The following is an 18,643-nucleotide window of genomic DNA, read 5'->3' on the forward strand; positions in this document are numbered from 1 at the left end:
TACAAATTTGAGTTAACTTTTACGCTAACGTGAACGTTAAAAAACTCGCAATAAGCACACTGAGCCTAAACGTACAATACCTACTAGAATAATTAATCATATGCTCGGAGTTAAAATTGCATTCTAGATATGTACAAAAGAGAAACGTCACATTTATTTGAAAAGGGAAAAATTAATTTGAAAGAAACAATAGTATTCAACAAAGTTTAATCATGAGAGAAAGTTTTTTTTTTTCGTGTGTAAACCCAACAAATAATAACTCCCCAAAAATATAAAATGTCACAGCGGCATCGGATCCCCGATTTTAGGGTTGTCCCCTGCTTTTTTTCAATTTAAACCTTTTGACAAGCCGCGCGTCGAACGCAGCAATGGCCTTTCCGACAGCATACAATAGTAGTTTTCAATAAGATTGGTCACACTACACTAAGCAATGCAATCAATCAAAATTGCATCGACCGATAGGCTCCGACGCACGTTCTCCCCGACCTACCAACGATCGTTGGCGCACGAGGAAGCCATTACCGATCAGTATTATCCCTATGTTCATTAAATATGAAAAAACCACACTATAAATATACAAACATGGAAGTTTCACAAACATAACCGATAAGTTTTTTTTTTTCTTTCAATGTATTTTGGATTAGCACAACTCATTAGAAAATAGTATAAGTATTATATATTTACTTTTGGTGATTGGTTAAAAATACCTTAGGCATCGAGTCAGCTAATGTAAATAATACATGAAGTGTAATGTGTGTATAAATAAATAAATTAAAAGAATAAGAACTGGTTTTTTAACTACCAGATAAAAGCTATCCAGCTGATAACTTATAAACGGACTGAACATAAAACACTTAGAACGCTTTTAGTCTTATTCAATTAACTATAATATATTTAACTTATCAATTAACTATAATATAATTATAATAATCGTTCATGTTTTATTTTACTTCGCATATATTATTTTCGGGTATGATATATCAACTGCAGCAGATCTTTCTGTGATTAAGAATCCTATTTCGTTACTTTCTGTTTAAAAATCATAGTTAAAAGTGTATTGTGAGACCACATTAGTACCACCCTGATTTGTTAGCAATTAGTCAGTTGTAGATGTCTCAAGGTGGATTGCAGCATTTACGTTATTGATCTATGGGTGGCCACTTAACACCAGGTGGCCGTGAGCTGATTCACCAGTCTAAGCAAAAATAAACTTAACAGAACTTCATCTGTTATGTAGGTAAACCCGATAAGTGAAACGTACTAAGTAAGAACTTTTCTAATTCATTGTCATAAAGATTTTAAAGCTCTCACTGTTATTGATCATCAAAAATCCTTAGCCTGTAAGCGTGAGCGATTTTATCAGCTTTTTTTTTAAATTTACATTAATAGACACTTAAAAATACAGACGAAAAAAGTGTAAAGGTAACAGCGGGCCAGCCTCATTAATACTAATATAATTGTAAAGGTATAATTTGAACTTTTTCAAACAACTGATTAGGATATTATTAATGCACAAGGCGACGCCCTCTGCCAATGTTTCGGGTACATTTCTTCATTTGTGTTTTAATAAAAAAAAACACAAAAAAGGTTTATTTGATTTTTCTTTTTGGAATTCCGACATAATTATAGTTTACGAAACGGCTACCGAAACTTGTTTCGTTTTAATAAAAACGCTAAATTTTGTGTATTTTGTTTTTTTTTTTAATTTTTATATCTAAACGATATGTACTGTGGTTTCAGTGTTTAAGGTTCCGCTGGAATAGCCTAGTAGGCTACCAGCTTAGGGAGGAAAAAAAAAGTTGAATAATTTAAATTCACTTAGTACTTTGAAATAATGAACGTGGACATCAATAAATTGATTATATATAGGTATTTTATACTATACGTGACGTACTATACGTGAGACATATTTTTAAATATATTTTTACTATGTTAAAAGCTTATTATTGATATACAATGTTGTTACTTTTGTTACCATAATGCCCATCACATAAGTAAGCTAAATGTATGAATATATCGATTACCTCCTATCGTGCCTTGATGATACTCTTGCAAAAACTTTTCCTGAAGTGCCAATAACAACTGTAAACAATTTTAACTAAACTAGGCGAATTGCTTGAAAGCGCATAACAGGAAAAACAAAAAAAAACATTTCAAAAAATCATCTTTCATTTATACATGTACATAGATCGGTAAGATTCGTATAGAAACCATAGACGGTTAATCTTAAATAAAATTCAAGGAAAGAATATCGTAAAATTACAATTTTCTGACCTACCTCAACTTTCCCATGAGTTTTCTTTCCAAAGTCAGTGTTAATTGTCCCGCCCTAAAAACCGCCATTTAACCCCGCCGAGGCCGACATGCAAATTAACCCTTTCGCAGCCTGGTTGTTTGCGCTAAAGCTTTATTGAATTAAGTTGTCGACTTTGCCCTTAATAAGGAAGGGTTAGGGATGATACCTTTGTAAGGAGATTCCGGAGGTTTGCTTTAATTAATGACTCCCTCGAGGCCTTTCATTAGCTTCTGCGGCTGTTTTAGTTAAAATTTAACGGGTTTAAGGTTGTCGGTCGGGTGTTAATGCGAGATGATAAACGCTTCTTCATTGTTAATTGAAATACGGGCTTTATATTCGGATGTTATTCAAATTAATATGACGATACTTTTTGTTTGTGTTGATTGACGAAGAAACTTACATCACACCTGATGTTAACAGCAAAATGAGTCTTATTTTAAGGTTAGTTGAAATAAAAACAGGAATATGTTAGTAGTTCGTAAAAAATCGTAGGAATATTCATTTAAATTTTATTTGTTCCCGACTACTTTACCACCGGGACTTGTTTCTATTGCAGGCCGGATTTATAATCTGTAAATAGAGAATTTGGCATTTGCTGATTTCACATATTAAATTCAAAATCTGAGCCTCGATGTTGTTGTATCATATATGTTTCCAATGGTCATAATATAGAAGAAAATGCTAGTTCAGGCTGTTTCAAGTGTTCTGTTTGTTCATTTTAACTAGTGTCCGCCTAGTGATCGAAGTTCGACCATAATCTTTTTTTTTTATTGCATAGATGGGTGGACGAGCTCACAGCCCACCCGGTGTTAAGTGGTTACTGGAGCCCATAGACATCCGCGACGTAAATGCGCCACCCACCCTGAGATATCAGTTCTAAGGTCTCAGTATTACAACGGCTGCCCCGCCCTTCAAACCGAAACGCATTACTGCTTCACGGCAGAAATAGGCAGGGTGGTGGTACCTACCCGCGCGGACTCACAAGAGATCCTACCAGCAGTAAAAAAATTACTGATATTCGAAGTTTTTATGTACTTATTGCGTAATTGAGTGAACGACCTCGCGACATACCTGGTGCAAAATTGTCACAGGAGAACAGATAACAACGTGAATGCTGAACTTTGAGACGTGTGATAGAAGTCTCGTTGTTACTATATATTACAGGGGGATAGCCATTATGTGACGGGTGTCCCACTGCCCAAACCGAAACTCCTCACTGCTTCGCAATAAAAATGCATCACTCAAAAGTCATCTGTTCAAGCAGATGCATTACAAAGGAAATGTATCAAATTAAAAGGAAAATCCTGATTTAATTTAACGAGCTACTTCAAGATTGTAATATCCGTATTCAGCTTTCCGCAATCACGGAACATCAAAGCGTCGTCCGCCCTCCCGCGCCCTCTTGCGCAGACAACCCAAGTTTTCCGACGGAAAATCGGTTCGCTTGAACCAACCGTCCAACCGCGTTAATTGCTTAATCGCCGTCGGGGGCGTTAATTGGCTGACCACTTCCCGAACACCGCCGACAATTCCCGACAACTTCCGATGAGTTTAAACGGTAATTACAGGGCGAGATGTTTAATTACGCTCCGTCGCCCATTCGGACACTGGGAATTAATTACTTGGGTAAGAGCTTGTTTATTTGAGAGGGGATCGTGTTACAGCCGTTTAAACTTTTGATTTTAAGGGATGGAATTACGGTGTTTTCATTTTTCCTTTTTTGAATATTTGATTGCGGCGTCTGACGACAAAATTAAATTTTGTTGTTTTGTTAACCGACGGAAAGATGGAGATTATTTTTTATTTACTTATTCTGTTATGAGATGCGCTAATAATTACGTTTGTTTAATTATTTGAAGTTGTTATTTTCAGTTATGTAAGTATCTTTAACTAAATAAGATTAATTAAAATAAAATTAAAATTCTTTAAAATTGTTAGCAGATCGAGAGTGCACTATTTTGCACAATGACGTCAACGTTTAAGAGTGCGACACAAATTCTAAACCGACATTAACTTTGCTCTCACAAAAACTGGAAACATTTAAATCTGGGTATTCCGTAAGCCTAATTCTATTGTTTTTGAACGCGCCTTTTGCCTTTACCAGGTCTTTGAGTAAAATCAAATATGGCATCAGTCAACAGCCTAATTGTGTATAATTTTACAAGAGAGTCCTCATTGCATCCTCGTGCTAATTATATTACAGGAACTAGAATACATTAGACACGCGACTGAAGGCGACAGACGGTAATGATTACCGGAGATTACTGTAATTGTGTACGATCCTAGTTTTGTAGGTCACCGGGCCCCAGCGCTAGATATGTGAACTGTATTAGGATTAATTTTTGTTGTTCTTCAACTGAAACCAAATAAGATTCAATCAATTTAATCATTGCGGGGAAACTATCAATCGCACTTATAAACCAGCAAACTTTTAACTAATGTTAAAATTGTTTATCAGAGATTAATGAAATATGTTGTACTGTTACTTTTGTTCTCCGATTTATGGAATATCTTTCAACAGCAAATACACCTCGATTCTTCTCTCCATTATAAGCAAAAACAACAACAATTTTCTTACCTAATTGAATCTAAAAAAATCAAAAAAATATTTAGTTTCACTTACGTACCTAACTTATACAACAATAAAATTTTTATCACGAGATTCACTTTATTAATTAATTAACCAACACGAGCATTTATGAAATAACGCTAAAATTAAAATATCTCTTTCCAAACATGTCTACTTGTAGCTGAGTGAATAAATACAACCCATGAACATTATTTTGCTATGAGTTTTGTACAAATTCAGCACTATATGTCTTGTTTTGTCGTGCCCACATAACTTATGTTGCAAGCCAGATTTTGTTTCTTTTTATTTATGTGTTTTTATGTCTCTTTAGCTTGTGATGTGTATTGTGAGCCTAATAAAATAAATAAATAAATAAAAGTCAAATCAGATTAAGTACATAATTAATGTGATCTTAGAATGCTTTTAAAGATATGAATATATTATGAAACGTACCAAGATATCATACGTATAGAAACGGCTACAAAGCATGATGCGTATGTCATCAAACAATGAAGACAACAATCAAGTTGATTCGAAGCGTTCGTAAATTCTTAATATCAAATAATTCGAACAAAACTAGGCATAGGACACGAGAAAATTCAAGAAGGAGTTCGCTAACAAGTCTCGATTACAAATTAAACAGACTCAGTGTCAGCAGGCAGAGATCTTCTGATTTATGGAGATGAAAAAGAATCTAATTACAGCAAGAGCTCGTTTGCCGGCCTTTAATTGAGAACTTTACCTCCCACCCCCCGCGCACCCCTCGCTTCTGTTTGCTTTCCCCCTAATCGCACTCTCGCGTCGATTACATTTTTTCAACAATTTTAATTTCGTTTTTGCCTTTAATTTCGTTCGCGCGCGCCTTTTTTTTTTCTTCTCCGTTCGTCGGGCGATATTTCTCACCGCCATTATACGGATTGTAATGAGATTTTCTTTCATTATGTTTAATCTCCCGATTAATTCAAATGCTAATCTCCTCTTTTCACGTAGCTTTTTACGGTCTAAACGCTACCGTAACGAAACGGGGCCGTATTGCAATCTACTTCGGATTTCGGGCGCGACATTTAGAAATAATTAAGCTACGTGACTTGTGCTGATCGGATCGGCTCGGCGGGCCCCGCCAGGCGGCTATGTCCAAGCGGACCTGACCGATTACGTCGTCAATAATTTAATTCGCAGCAAATTCAAAACGCCGGTACTCCCCCAGATAGGTGCGTCGAGACGTGTCCGGAACGCCAATGCTCCGTCCAGAAGTCGGCAAATTGAAAACACCTCGGGCGCGGCTGTAAACACGTCACGTGATTTAGGTTTTAATCAAGTAGGGACGCACCGCCCCGCTGTAATTGTGACAAATCCTCTGTTTGTCCGAAGAAACTTTTAACTCGGCGCCGTAACGGTTCCAAACGGTTCTTCGCACGTGCCCCGAAAGAGGGAGACGCTTTTTTGTCGACACATGTGCTCAGCCGTACCCTCGCCCGAATACGGACTCTTGATTAATTTTTAATATTTTTTCTTCCAGTTCACGTACGCAATTTTCACTTTCCCGCTTAGGCAGCGCACATTTTATCTTCCTTCCGGTGAAAAATGACGTCACGTAGCTTAATCCATTAACATTCCCGTGTTACACATAGCTTTGAGTAATTTGAAAACCTAGTTAGAGTTAATCAGTCAAGATTGTTACAGTAAAGCGTTTCGCCCGCGCTACACCTACGTTCCTCATTAACGAATTAGTAAGAATTGCAATTGTCGCACTTAACTGTTGTAATGACCTCAATGAACATTTAACGCGATGACGCAACATTGCCTGTGATTTTATAAGTACTTAAAATTTTAACAGTCGTATTCTGCGCATTTTTCGTGTGGGCTTTGTTCGTTTTCCTTGAAATGTTGGCTAAATTAGATTAAAATGTTACGTTGCTTACGTTGCTCAGAATACAGCTCGAGTTTGCTACAATTATCGCGTGGCGCATATCCCGATTAAGAGCGACGCCGCGACAATTAGGTCGGCGGACACACGCATTAACCTGAACAATAAGGATACGTCTAAGCACTGGGCCGGCTACGCTAAATTCGCTCCGTATATTAATTAGTTAACGTAAAGATTAATGGACAAAAAAAAACTTCTAACGAAAATGAACGGTCAGTAAAAGCGGCTTGCCTCCCCTATTTATAAATCACATCCGCACTCTTTGTAAATTCACCTTCGTAACCCACCCTCCGAGTTCAAAGAGTACGCCGTCCGGGGCAATGTCCAAATTATAAATTCGCATTAGATCGGACGCGCACGGTTCGTTTACCATTTCATTTTAGTTCAATATCGCCACTCTACTTTGTTCCACACACTCCCTTCCGCCCGTCGCCCCCTTGCGCCTTAAGACGCCGGGAATATCTGCGTTTTAAGCTATATTTCTTTCATCCCTCATTTTTGCAGTTCGTAGCAATCTGAAATCCAACACGTCCCCCGCGGGTCCCCCCTTGTACGGGGTGGCGGTCCCCCTATTCTTGTGCTGGGATAAAAAAAGCGATATCTATTTATAAAATGTACGCGCGTCGTAGGTGGCGTGTGTGGACACGGCATTAACGTATGTGTGTGACAGCGTGCGCGTGTGCGTCGCTCATTTGCAAACCGTCTCCTGAGATAACGCGATCCAGTCGGTTATCCCGTTCTTATTGCCTCCTCCTTTCCTTGATTGCCATGTGTGTGGAAAACTTTGGAGACCTTATACCAATGGAAATCGATTTTATCACATTCAATGAAATTAGACTTTCCGTATTGTTTTGTTCTTTTTTTGAACTGATATTTAATAGCAGTGTCTTCGTTGAAGCTGACGCTTAAAGATTGCGTTACATACCAACAAGCTAATAAAAACGTATTCAAAAGTGTTCTTGTGGAGTACTAAAATGTATCTTGTCTCTCAGATGCATGTTCACTACATTGTAAGCGTCGAGAGGCCGGCGATGCTGGGCCGCGCGCCACTCACGTATGAACGTAATTATAAAAATTGAAGGCAACTCAAGACCCGCTCCTTGGGTCCCTCCCCCGGTGGCGTCGTGCATTTTTCGTACATATTAAACTCCTCGGTCCCTCCACCCTCACCACTTCACCCCGCGACTCCTCTTTTTAATCGATTTTCCCGACACAAGGGGTGAGTCCTCTGGGGTGAATGTAATTTTTTATGCGTTTTTTTTTTTCTGGAGGAGAAGACCGCCGGAGGTGCCATTACGCCACGGCTTGTTGAGAATATTTTAATTATAAAGCATTAACGCGTTTTATGATACCACTCCCGGTCGAATTTATAAACGATCGAGAGCTAAAGTAATTAAATATTTGAATGCGGTGAGATTTCCGCGGGGAGTCGGAGAGCAAGGTCGGGATAATGGAAGTTTCAGTTCGCCAGCGCGTTAATATGATTGATATAAAATTTCAAGATATTATTTCGTAACGTCCATTAGAATTGCTTTTCGTGAACAATAATGTTCTCGATCATTTTTAGTAACTTCTATAATTTAAACTATTTTAATAGATCATAGACATAAGCACTAAGGAAGATTAGATAGAAGTGTTCTTTGTATAGGATACCACCAAACTGCAATCGCCATTAGCTTTTTTTTGGATTTTATTTTTTATTTTATTTTTATTGCTTAGAAGGGTGAACGAGCTCACAGCCCACCTGGTGTTAAGTTTGAAGCCCATAGACATCTACAACGTAAATGCGCCACCCACCTTTAGATATAAGTTCTAAGATCTCAAGTATAGTTACAACGGCTGCCCTACCCTTCAAAACGAAGCGCATTACTGCTTCACGGCAGAAATAGGCGGGATGGTGGTACCTACCCACGCGGACTCACAAGTGGTCCTACCACCAGTAATTACACAAATTATAATTTTGCGGGTTTTATTTTCATTACACGATGTTATTCCTTCACCGTGGAAGTCAATCGTGAACATTAGTTGAGCAAGTATTTCATTAGAAAAATTGGTACCCGCCTAAGATTCAAACACCGGTGCATCGCTTCAACCCGAATGCACCGGACGTCTTATCCTTTAGGCCACGACGACTACATACTGTGGGCCTGGACGGCTGATTACCACCGTCCTATCTATTTTTGTCAAAACAATTACGCACCCCGGTTTCATGGATTGGACAGCCCTTATTTAGTACAGCCTTCAACCACATATTAGAATATAGGATAGGCTTAGGTGGACGGCAGTCTTGACGTTGTGATTACTAAAATAAAATTTACAGTATTGGCACCCGCGTGAGTACGCGTCAGACATAATTCGATTAGCAGATAGTTATTGTAGTGCGGGAGCAAAGCCGATTCCAATACTTACATGAGGCGTACAACTGCCGACACCTAAGGTTTCAGTGCTTACAGCGTCTTAAATAACCTAACGAATGTGTAAACTTGCACCGCCGGTTATAGAATCATATAATATAGAACTCATTTTTGAAACAATCACAACTAAGAACCGCATAGTTAAATTTATAAATAACATAGATACATATACATAACAGCAACATACAGTTTGATCGCTTAGAGCGATGTCTTATACGCAACCAAAGGTATTATTATATCTTGTACCCAAAGGAATTATTTGGGAAACAAATTAACTTAAAACTTATATATTTTTCTATCAAAATTTAATACATATTAATAATTTAAAAAAACGCTACCTACACCTTTGAGTTTCATTACAAATTGTCTTTATAGGGTTTATAGGGAATACAGTCAAACCTGGGTAAGTGAGAACTGGATAAGTGAGAAACCTCTATAAGCGAGAATGAGATTGTGCTCCCTTGAACTCTCTCTTATCCAGGTTTGACTGTATTCAAATAATATTTTGAAGACATTTATGAATGTCGTATCTGCTCATTTATATACAAAAATGCCCTCAAAATACAAACCTCGGCAAGAGCCCATCAATTGAAACTAAAAAATGGAATGTCTTACCCAGATTAAGATGTGTGTAATACTCACACTTCAGAACAACTGAGAATCTGTTCAAAGTGAACCATTAAAAAAAAAGATGTGTGGTGTCGTTGGACACCGGATAGGACCGAAGTTCCTTATTAGAAAAATATTAATTTTAAGTTCTATTCGAGGTATAAAGAAAATAAAACTGGAGGCTTCGTAACAACCCAACTTATTATGGTACACTTCATTCACGGTTGTTTGCATAAGAGTTAGTGTATTGCGCAAACGAACGCTTTGAGATCGTGGTCAATGTGTGATAAAAAAATGTTATTTTTTGTACGTTATTACAAAGTTAAATCGTACACCGTGTGCATTACTAATAAAAATCTTACGTTACGGACGTTTTTTCCCTGTTAGGGTACCTCTCCGCATCGTCCCATAAGGAACTTCGTTCTAAAAAAACATTTAAATTAAGAAACTTAATCGTCAACCCAAAATATCACGTCCTTATTCCGGTTTAAAAGTAAACGAGACGATATCTGCAGTCCGTTAGTCTAATTGCTCGTTCGACATGCAAGGACACTGATGGGATGGACGTCTGTCGAAACTGTCGCAGCTCGTAGCTCGAATCGGACGTTTGCGGAATACGCCACCAAGATAGGCGCGCTGTTTATGGTAAACGAGGAAGACTTGTGTTATCTGAGATGCGGTAATATATTTTAAACTAGCTTTGGCCCGCGACTACATCCGCGTGAAATAGTTCACAAATAATGCTTTATTTTAGAACGAATTTGTTTAGCATAAAAAAAGGTTATAGTGAGCCAATCTTAACATATAGACATATGCTGTCGCGGACTTTTTTTTAGATCTTTTAAAGGAAAACAATTCTGTCATACATTATTTTAGCGGAACTTTAACCATTTCTGCAACGCACGCAGCGGAAGCTCTCAAAAGGGAAAATAACCCGATTTTGAAATATTATTTATTGGTGCTCCGCTTGTATTGGCCTTAGCGTAATGTTATATAGCCTTCCTCAATAAATGGGCTATCTAACACTGAAAGAATTTTTCAAACAAAATTCAAACGAACAGTAGTTCCTGAGATTAGCGCGTTCAAACAAACAAACTCTTCAGCTTTATAATATTAGTATAGATATACACTCGTAATCATGTTTTAAATTATCGAGAATTACAAATATGCGGTAATATATTTTAAATATACACTCATAATCACGTTTTAAATTCTCGAGAATAATAAATATGCGGTACAATATTTTAAATATACACTCGTAATCACGTTTTAAATTTTCGAGATTTATAAATATGCGGTAATATATTTTAAATACAAACTCGTAATCATGTTTTAAATTTACTACAATTATAAATAGAGAAACGAAATAGGTTAAGTCTTGAAGGCATGCGAATTAAATAACAAATCACTACCCACTAATTATTCACAAATCTAAATTACTCTTTAAGCTGTATACCTTGCTTCTTTTCAGTTTCACATTGAACACTCATCGATAATAGGCATCATAGATAAATTCTCGGCGGTCCGGTTTAATAAATAAACGTTGATCAGGTTAACAAACGGAATTTACTATCTAATTCGATCTAAATCTCAGCACTGCCTTGTGAGAAGCGTTCTGAATAAGAACTCGATGATATGCTATTTTTCAATGCTATTTGTTTGTATAGTTTTTTATGTCTACAATACTAAGCACTCATTAGAATCGAAGCAGGACTTCGTTGTGTGTGAGTCATGATCAATATCCACTCGATCCAAAGATCATAAAAATAAAATTCCCTACTTACATATTTTCTTAAAATGAAATGCTAAACATACGTAATTACACAAGCTGAGCTGAATTGTGCAGCATCGCAAATGTAAGTGTACATAATGCCTCTTGAACTGCAATAATAGATTCCTTAATGAGATGTAAATGAGCGAAGAAATACTCGACTCGGACCGTGTTATAATAACGCGTAACGACCTACAAGTCCGGATTAAGAAGCCCTTTGACTTAAAACCTCGTAGGACTTGCCGACTGACCAACCTATGCCGCTCAGCAAACCACAACTTACAGCCTTAAATTGTAGAGTTTAAGGTTCATAATAGACGCGACGATTTAGTTCGTTAGGTTCTACGTGTGGTCGTGTTAGCGGCACAATAGCGTGGTTATTTCGAAACTAATTGGCAGAAAGGGTTGCGAATTAACGTCGAGGCCGCGGCTTTGGCACACGGCTTTGTGCCCGGCTCCTGATAAATTATTTACGATCTGCGATTTTAATGTAAGAACTAGGGAGATGGAAAGATCCTCTTAGTAATATCGATTTTTTATGATGTTTTTTTTTTTGTTTTTCTTTGAAGGAATGCATTATAATTCCAAAAAACCAAGCTAATATTTTTGTTTAATAAACACGCGAAATCAAATTCTTTTAATTAACAAAAAAAAAACTCGCTCGAATATTACGTTCAGATCTATTTAAATCCTGCAGCAACTTTCCTACGAGTTAGCCACTCGCGGCGACTCCGCATGTATTATGCATTCGTGAATATATGCCGCATAAACCAGCGTCCGAATCAATTACAGCGGCCGCGGTGCTCGTTAGAAACGCATCACGCATGTACAATCGACTCCCCGGTAACGTAAGCCCAGCTTATCTGGTGCTAACCTATTGCGAACAATGGAACGCCCAATTTGGGAATAGCTGCCTTTCAAGATCAACCACGATTATAAACTGCACCTTTTTTTTTTCTTGTTGTTCAACGAATATTTTACATAAATTGTAGTAACGTCGACCGTTTACTGAATGCAATTGGAGTTGCAAGAAACATTTGTTCAAGGACAGGGTTGAAAAAACATATGAATCGTGTATCGGTCGAAAGGTCAGTTCACGGCTGCGGGCCGACCCTCAGCCCGCGTAAGTGGATTAACCCCTTTACAGCGCACTCGAGTGTCGTGCTAGAGTACTTGTTTGCATCGACACAAGCGTCTCCGGTGCGAAAAACAAACTGAACTCACATTCAAATTTGTTATCCCCTATCTTTTATTTATTTATTGCTTAGATGGGTGGACGAGCTCACAGCCCACCTGGTGTTAAGTGGTTACTGGAGCCCATAGACATCTACAACGTAAATGCGCCACCCACCTTGATATATAAGCTCTAAGGTCTCCAGTATAGTTATAGCGGCTGCCCCACCCTTCAAACCGAAACGCATTACTGCTTCACGGCAGAAATAGGCAGGGCGGTGGTACCTACCCGCGCGGACTCACAAGAGGTCTTACCACCAGTTCTTTTTATAATGTAAACAATTTTGTTGTTTCAGGATCGAATGGTCATCCCATTGCTGTTCAGCCTCAACCACAGGGCCTCATCGTCGAGACAGGCAATGGCGCGAGCGTCCTCCAACTGCCAGCGACGACCCTAGAACAAATAAGACACATAGCCACAGACCCCGGTGCGTCCACGCTTCGTCTGCCTCCGCCAGCAACCGAAACCCCGATCGGGTCACGCGAGCTTGACTTCGACCTGTGCTACGTGTGCAAGCACTGCAAAGTTGCGTTCCCGTCGCCCGCACCCCTGCAGATACATCAGGCTCGATCGTGTTACGCGGGACGAGAAGCAACTCGCGGCGTAATCCGCGTGATCCAACCCGCACTGGAATGCCGCTCGTGTCCCGGGGAACGGTTCCGTACAGCTATGGACTTCCGGCGCCACGCAGAAACAGAAACGCATATTCGGAATATGGGACTGCCGCCTCCGATACCCGCTCAACCGGAAGCTTTAACGCACGAGATGGAAGACGTCGTCAATCAAATTACTTTATTGGCGGCTCGTGCAGCGCAGGACTCCGCACCGAAGGATCCCAATGCCAACTTCTGTGTGCCCGGGCCTCGCTTCCAACCGCCCGGCGAGCTTCCGATAGCGAGCGCCGGCCACTAATCCTATTTTGACGAAATGTATAGTTACTATCTATCTGAGCTCCTCGCTCTCTCCGTTGTCCGACAACGCAGCAGTTCACTATTAGCTCTTAATGCTTCTTTTCGTTGATGAATGTCGTCGCGAAAGCGGCACTTTCCTAGTTATACGTTTAAAGCTTGTAGTAGTTTAAGTATTAGGTTAATCGGGAGCCGTTCGCCGTTGTCCCGTTTTTATAATAGTCTGTTTGGATGGAGTTGGTCAAAGTCGGCTCCAATAAAAGAATCCGCAGCGGAGTCCGTGTTCCTAGCGGTCGGCTCCCGCGCCGCGCGCCGCGCACTGGGGGGCGGCGGCGGCGGGCGTCGGCGCGGCCGCGCGCGTGCTCGCACTTCATATCATACGTTAGACAGGTTTTATTATAAATACGTTTATCGTTGCGGCGACACGCGGTCGGCGGCCACTCCGGCGCACTCGCACTCTTTAACATCAACTCCCAGGAAAACAAGTTCCTATCTTTATGGCATATAATATTATCGATATTGATAACTACGATTTAATTATTGTTTAAAGCTATGTAATACATACATATAATCGTTCTAATTATAGGCATAGATATGTTCTCGTAAGAAGTTCCTGATGCATCGTAAATGTATGAAAATATATATAGTGATATACGTATATGATTTTTTTAAACATGAAGCGAAGTTAGGTACGTATTTAGGCAGTAGTGCGGTCGTCCTCTCTCGCGGGTCCCTCGTCCACCACAACTGACTAATCGTTTCAATACAAATTCATGGTCCGTGATATTTTGGTTCATAGTATTTCGTTGCGTAGTCATTAATAGCGTGCACAATGTTATCTTTCCGTATTGGAAGTGACGTCCGTACTGAGCCGAATACTTGTGGCGCTGGATGCAGGTCGTGGCTGCAGGGGACACTCGCCGAGCCGCCCGTGGAGACGCGACGACACCGCGTAGGCTTATCGGTAACACTTAATTATAATTATTATTGTAGCTAACATTTCCAAAACGAACGAACTCGAAACTCGGGCTGCGCGCCAGCGCTCAGCCTTCCTCGCATACAAGTGAGTTTATTTTGGAACTAAGTGTGATTCTTGAATTTTTATTGATATTGTAATATTATTAGTAGTGACATAAGTGCGTCCGTATCGAATCGATGGACTAACACGCAGTGTGGGCTCCCTAACCAACTGCTGCGTAACAGTTCATCGCTTCACCGTGTGTGCGTGGAGTCCGATTTACATTCGACGGCACAAAAGTCACGTTATAAAACATATTTTACATATTTACATTTTTATCTAGCGGCGTGTTCTATTACAATATTATCGAGTGAATCCTACTACAACATTGGGTATGTTTTTTTTTTCGTTTTATCTAAGTGCAATGTTTTATTCCACCGGTTGCCGGCGGTCCTTGTTATATGTGTGCAATGAGTCGAAGTTCGAATGTGTTTCGTCTATCTCCCATTGGCTCGCGATTCCCAAGGGCGTATAGAATTACACTATACAACTCTCTCTAACTAGATGAGAACGGTTTTCGTTCAGTACGTGACGTTGATTGAATTTTCTCTAATATTAATGAAAGGGAAATTAAGATGAAGTCCATGAAACCGTTGCGAGATAGACTTGGCGCCCGCGAACTATGTTGATGCGAAGGAGCGCGATTATAACACCATTATTTTGTTTGATTAGTATTTAATATTTATTAGAATGAAAACACGTTTGTTGAGGCGTTGCGTTCAGAGCTCCACCGCGTGACGGACGCCGTTAGCGTTACACAGGAGAAATATATATTTATTTTGACCGGTTCGTGTCTGACGTACGTGAGTGTAAGTTTTGAGTTAGTGTAGGTGGACAAATCGGTAGTGCGATGTTGTGTCTCCGCGGACGTACGCCCGCGGAATGAATCATGGTTCCTATGTATATTTCAATATTAACGCATCTAGAGTTTCACTATACTTTCCGAATACAAATTTTAATATTTTAAGATTAATTCGGACTAGTCTGTTGTATCTGCTGCTAGAGGTGCCGCCACGGTCATGTTGTCTGTTCGTTACTAAGTGTTTATTAGTTTAATTTGTAATTTGTCATTTGCAATATTGATATTATTATAATTTTGTTATAATCGGTACAGTTTATAAAATTACCTTTATTCTTATCTAGAAGCTACATACATGTGTTGACTGCGAGATATTAGTTTATTACCGGTAAGGTAGCTCGTGTCTATCATAGTTCCTAATACTGTATTGTAATAAAAAAGTTATTTTAAAATTCTTTACTAGTGAAATTTACTGTTCCTACTATATAAACTGTAACGCAAATGTTGAAATGATCAAAATTCTATACCGATTCATCGAGGAGTCTGCTAATTGTGTTTATTTTTATGTTGTTGCGTTATTTATACTAAAGGTACACGAATAATTAAACGTAAACTAAAAACAGTATTAAACAAACTAAAGTTACTAATAAATTGGGTTCAAGTGTACCTTCATAATTATAGTTTGCATTCAGTTATGTAATCGAAAATTCTTAAGTCAATTTCTTAGTACATTCGACCGTATTGTTTAGTTTATTTAAGTCGGGACAGTCTCACGTAGCATGGCGTGTGCGTAGCTAACCTCTACGAGCGAGCTACGCGCCTACGACGCATGCCATCCGTAGCCAGCAACAGATTACGAATACATTGTCAAGTGTAAATGGTAAAAATAAACTCAAAGTTAGTTTATCAGAAACTGGAGTTTTATTTTCATACCCGCTATTACTATACTGCTATCTGAAATGTTTTATTAAATTCGCTAATAAATAAATGCAAAACAGACGTTTTACTATCGCCATTCGGAAACATAGGTACTTGTTGCATTTAAAAATTTATGATCCACTAAAGTTTGTATTGTTGTAATTTGAATAAATTATTATATCAATATAGATATTATTTCAACCAGACACGTTTGTTTTTATTATGAAACATTTCTAACTAGGGAAATTAAAATATGAACAAACTATAGTATAGCAAATTGTGAACTTACACAAGTAACTACTATCAGTCCGGCCTATTCCTATAACAAAGCTGTTATATGTTGTGATTTTGAAGGACGAAACACCCGTAATAAAACACAAATCATCCATCAACCTCTTGTCTAGAGGAGGCCGGGGTATTCACGTTAACGGTGCCCATGATCTCGGGTAACCACTTAACACCAGACGAGCCGTTAACTCATTAACTAATATAGAAAAAGAAAAAAATAAGTGTATGTGAGACGAATTATTGAAACGTGTGCCCTTTTTTTTATTGCTCTTGTAGGCAGACGAGCATACGGCCCACCTTATGGTTAGTGGTTACCGTTGCCCATTGACTTCAGCAATTCCAGGGGCAGAGCCAAGCCGCTTCCTACCGTTAAGTACTCTCCACAAGTACTCTTCATTGAAGGATATGTCATAGCGCTCGGGAAACACCGTGGAGGGGAGCTCATTCCAGCCGGATGGTACGTGGCAAAAAATATCTCTGGAAACACACTGTGGATGAACGCAGTGGCTCCAGGTAGTATGGATGATTCTACTCCGGTGGCGAGCGGTGCGATAGTAAAAATGAGATAATGGTATCATCTCAAACAATTCTTCAGAGCACTCCCCATGGAACATACGGTAACTGGTATTTCTGCTTAGAGCAAATATATATCGTTCTTCGCTTAGAATAAAGCTCACAATTCCTTAGATCATGCTTAACAATGTACCGTTAGTATATTCAAGATAGCAGAAGTTGCAGAACGTGCAATTACACTCGTGCAGTAAAAAATCGTAAGTAAAAAAGGTTTTATTTCAGGTTAATAAACCCTGGCCACAGATCAACGTGGCGCACAACTTATGAATCTAATTTCTTGCTACAACCAAAGAACTCTGGAGTAACAACAAATGCTTAAGTCTTCCCGGCAATGATATTATCTATTAGAGTCGACAGACAACCAAATTTAATTACTAGAGTTCGCAGATATCACACCAATAATTTCGCTACCCACATTGAGACTTGGTATCTACTGAATAAAGTAAAAATCCCAATCTTAATACTGGAACAATTGACTGCTTCCCAGCAGAAATAGAAAGGAATGTGGATGCAATATCAAAGAATTCAATTTCAAGGAACACTCGTTAATTTTAAGAAGAAAAAAGACTTGAGTTACATTCTTAACTATTAAATGCATCATTTTTGTCAAAGTTTGATTATATAAAAATGTTGCAAGTAAAATTCAATAAATCAAGCATGATTGTTTCGGGGCACAAACAGACAAAACAAATTAAACTTACTTTTTATAACCGATTTTATAGCAACATTCCACAAATAATATTTGTTTATGGACACTTAAAATCCATACCAATATCAATTCCGCCTATTTTTGCCGCAAAGTAGTAGCGTTCTGCTTTCTCATTTTTCTCAGTCGTTTGCACTCGTCGTCAACATCGCTTTGAATGATTATGATATCTATTACACATGATATTATGATATCTATTACACATGATATTATGATATCTATTACACATGATATTATGATATCTATTACACAAAACAACTGTATTTTCGACTTCACGTTTTAAGAAGAGGAGCATAATTCACGTTGCTATATCTATAGGCTCCTATAGCCCTGGGATGTGAACTCGTTCTCAAACCTAGAGCCTTAAAAAAAGGAAATATTGTTAAAACTATTAATAGTTAATGTTGACAACATTTAAAAAACATTAGTGGACAACATAAACTTTTTCAACCCTTGATGAATTATCAATTTGCATTAACCTCGAAAGCTCGAGTTGTAAGGTCTGCATGAAAATACAAATGAATATGTCAAGAGCCTCCTTCGCTGTACTGTGGTAATAAAATAACCGACTTTTACGATACCTAAACTATAAAGCCGTAATATTTAATATTTT

General features: G+C 38.6%; 1 protein-coding gene across 2 annotated transcripts in view; it reads left to right on the forward strand.

Moving 5' to 3' along the window:
* The window catches only part of zfh2 (Zn finger homeodomain 2), a 142,179-nt gene extending 125,721 nt beyond the window's left edge, over positions 1 to 16,458 (forward strand). The window contains exon 5 of one of the 2 annotated variants that reach the window (XM_028180552.2): positions 13,116 to 16,458. In XM_028180552.2, the coding sequence (XP_028036353.2) occupies positions 13,116 to 13,732 (617 nt within the window). In that variant the 3' untranslated portion in view covers positions 13,733 to 16,458. The remainder of the gene's footprint in view (positions 1 to 13,115) is intronic. The other variant, XM_028180553.2, reaches the window with a different exon arrangement.
* The last annotated feature ends 2,185 nt before the right edge of the window (positions 16,459 to 18,643 follow it).

Source organism: Bombyx mandarina, chromosome 11, assembly GCF_030267445.1.
Source record: "Bombyx mandarina strain Sakado chromosome 11, ASM3026744v2".
Classification (NCBI taxonomy): domain Eukaryota; kingdom Metazoa; phylum Arthropoda; class Insecta; order Lepidoptera; family Bombycidae; genus Bombyx; species Bombyx mandarina.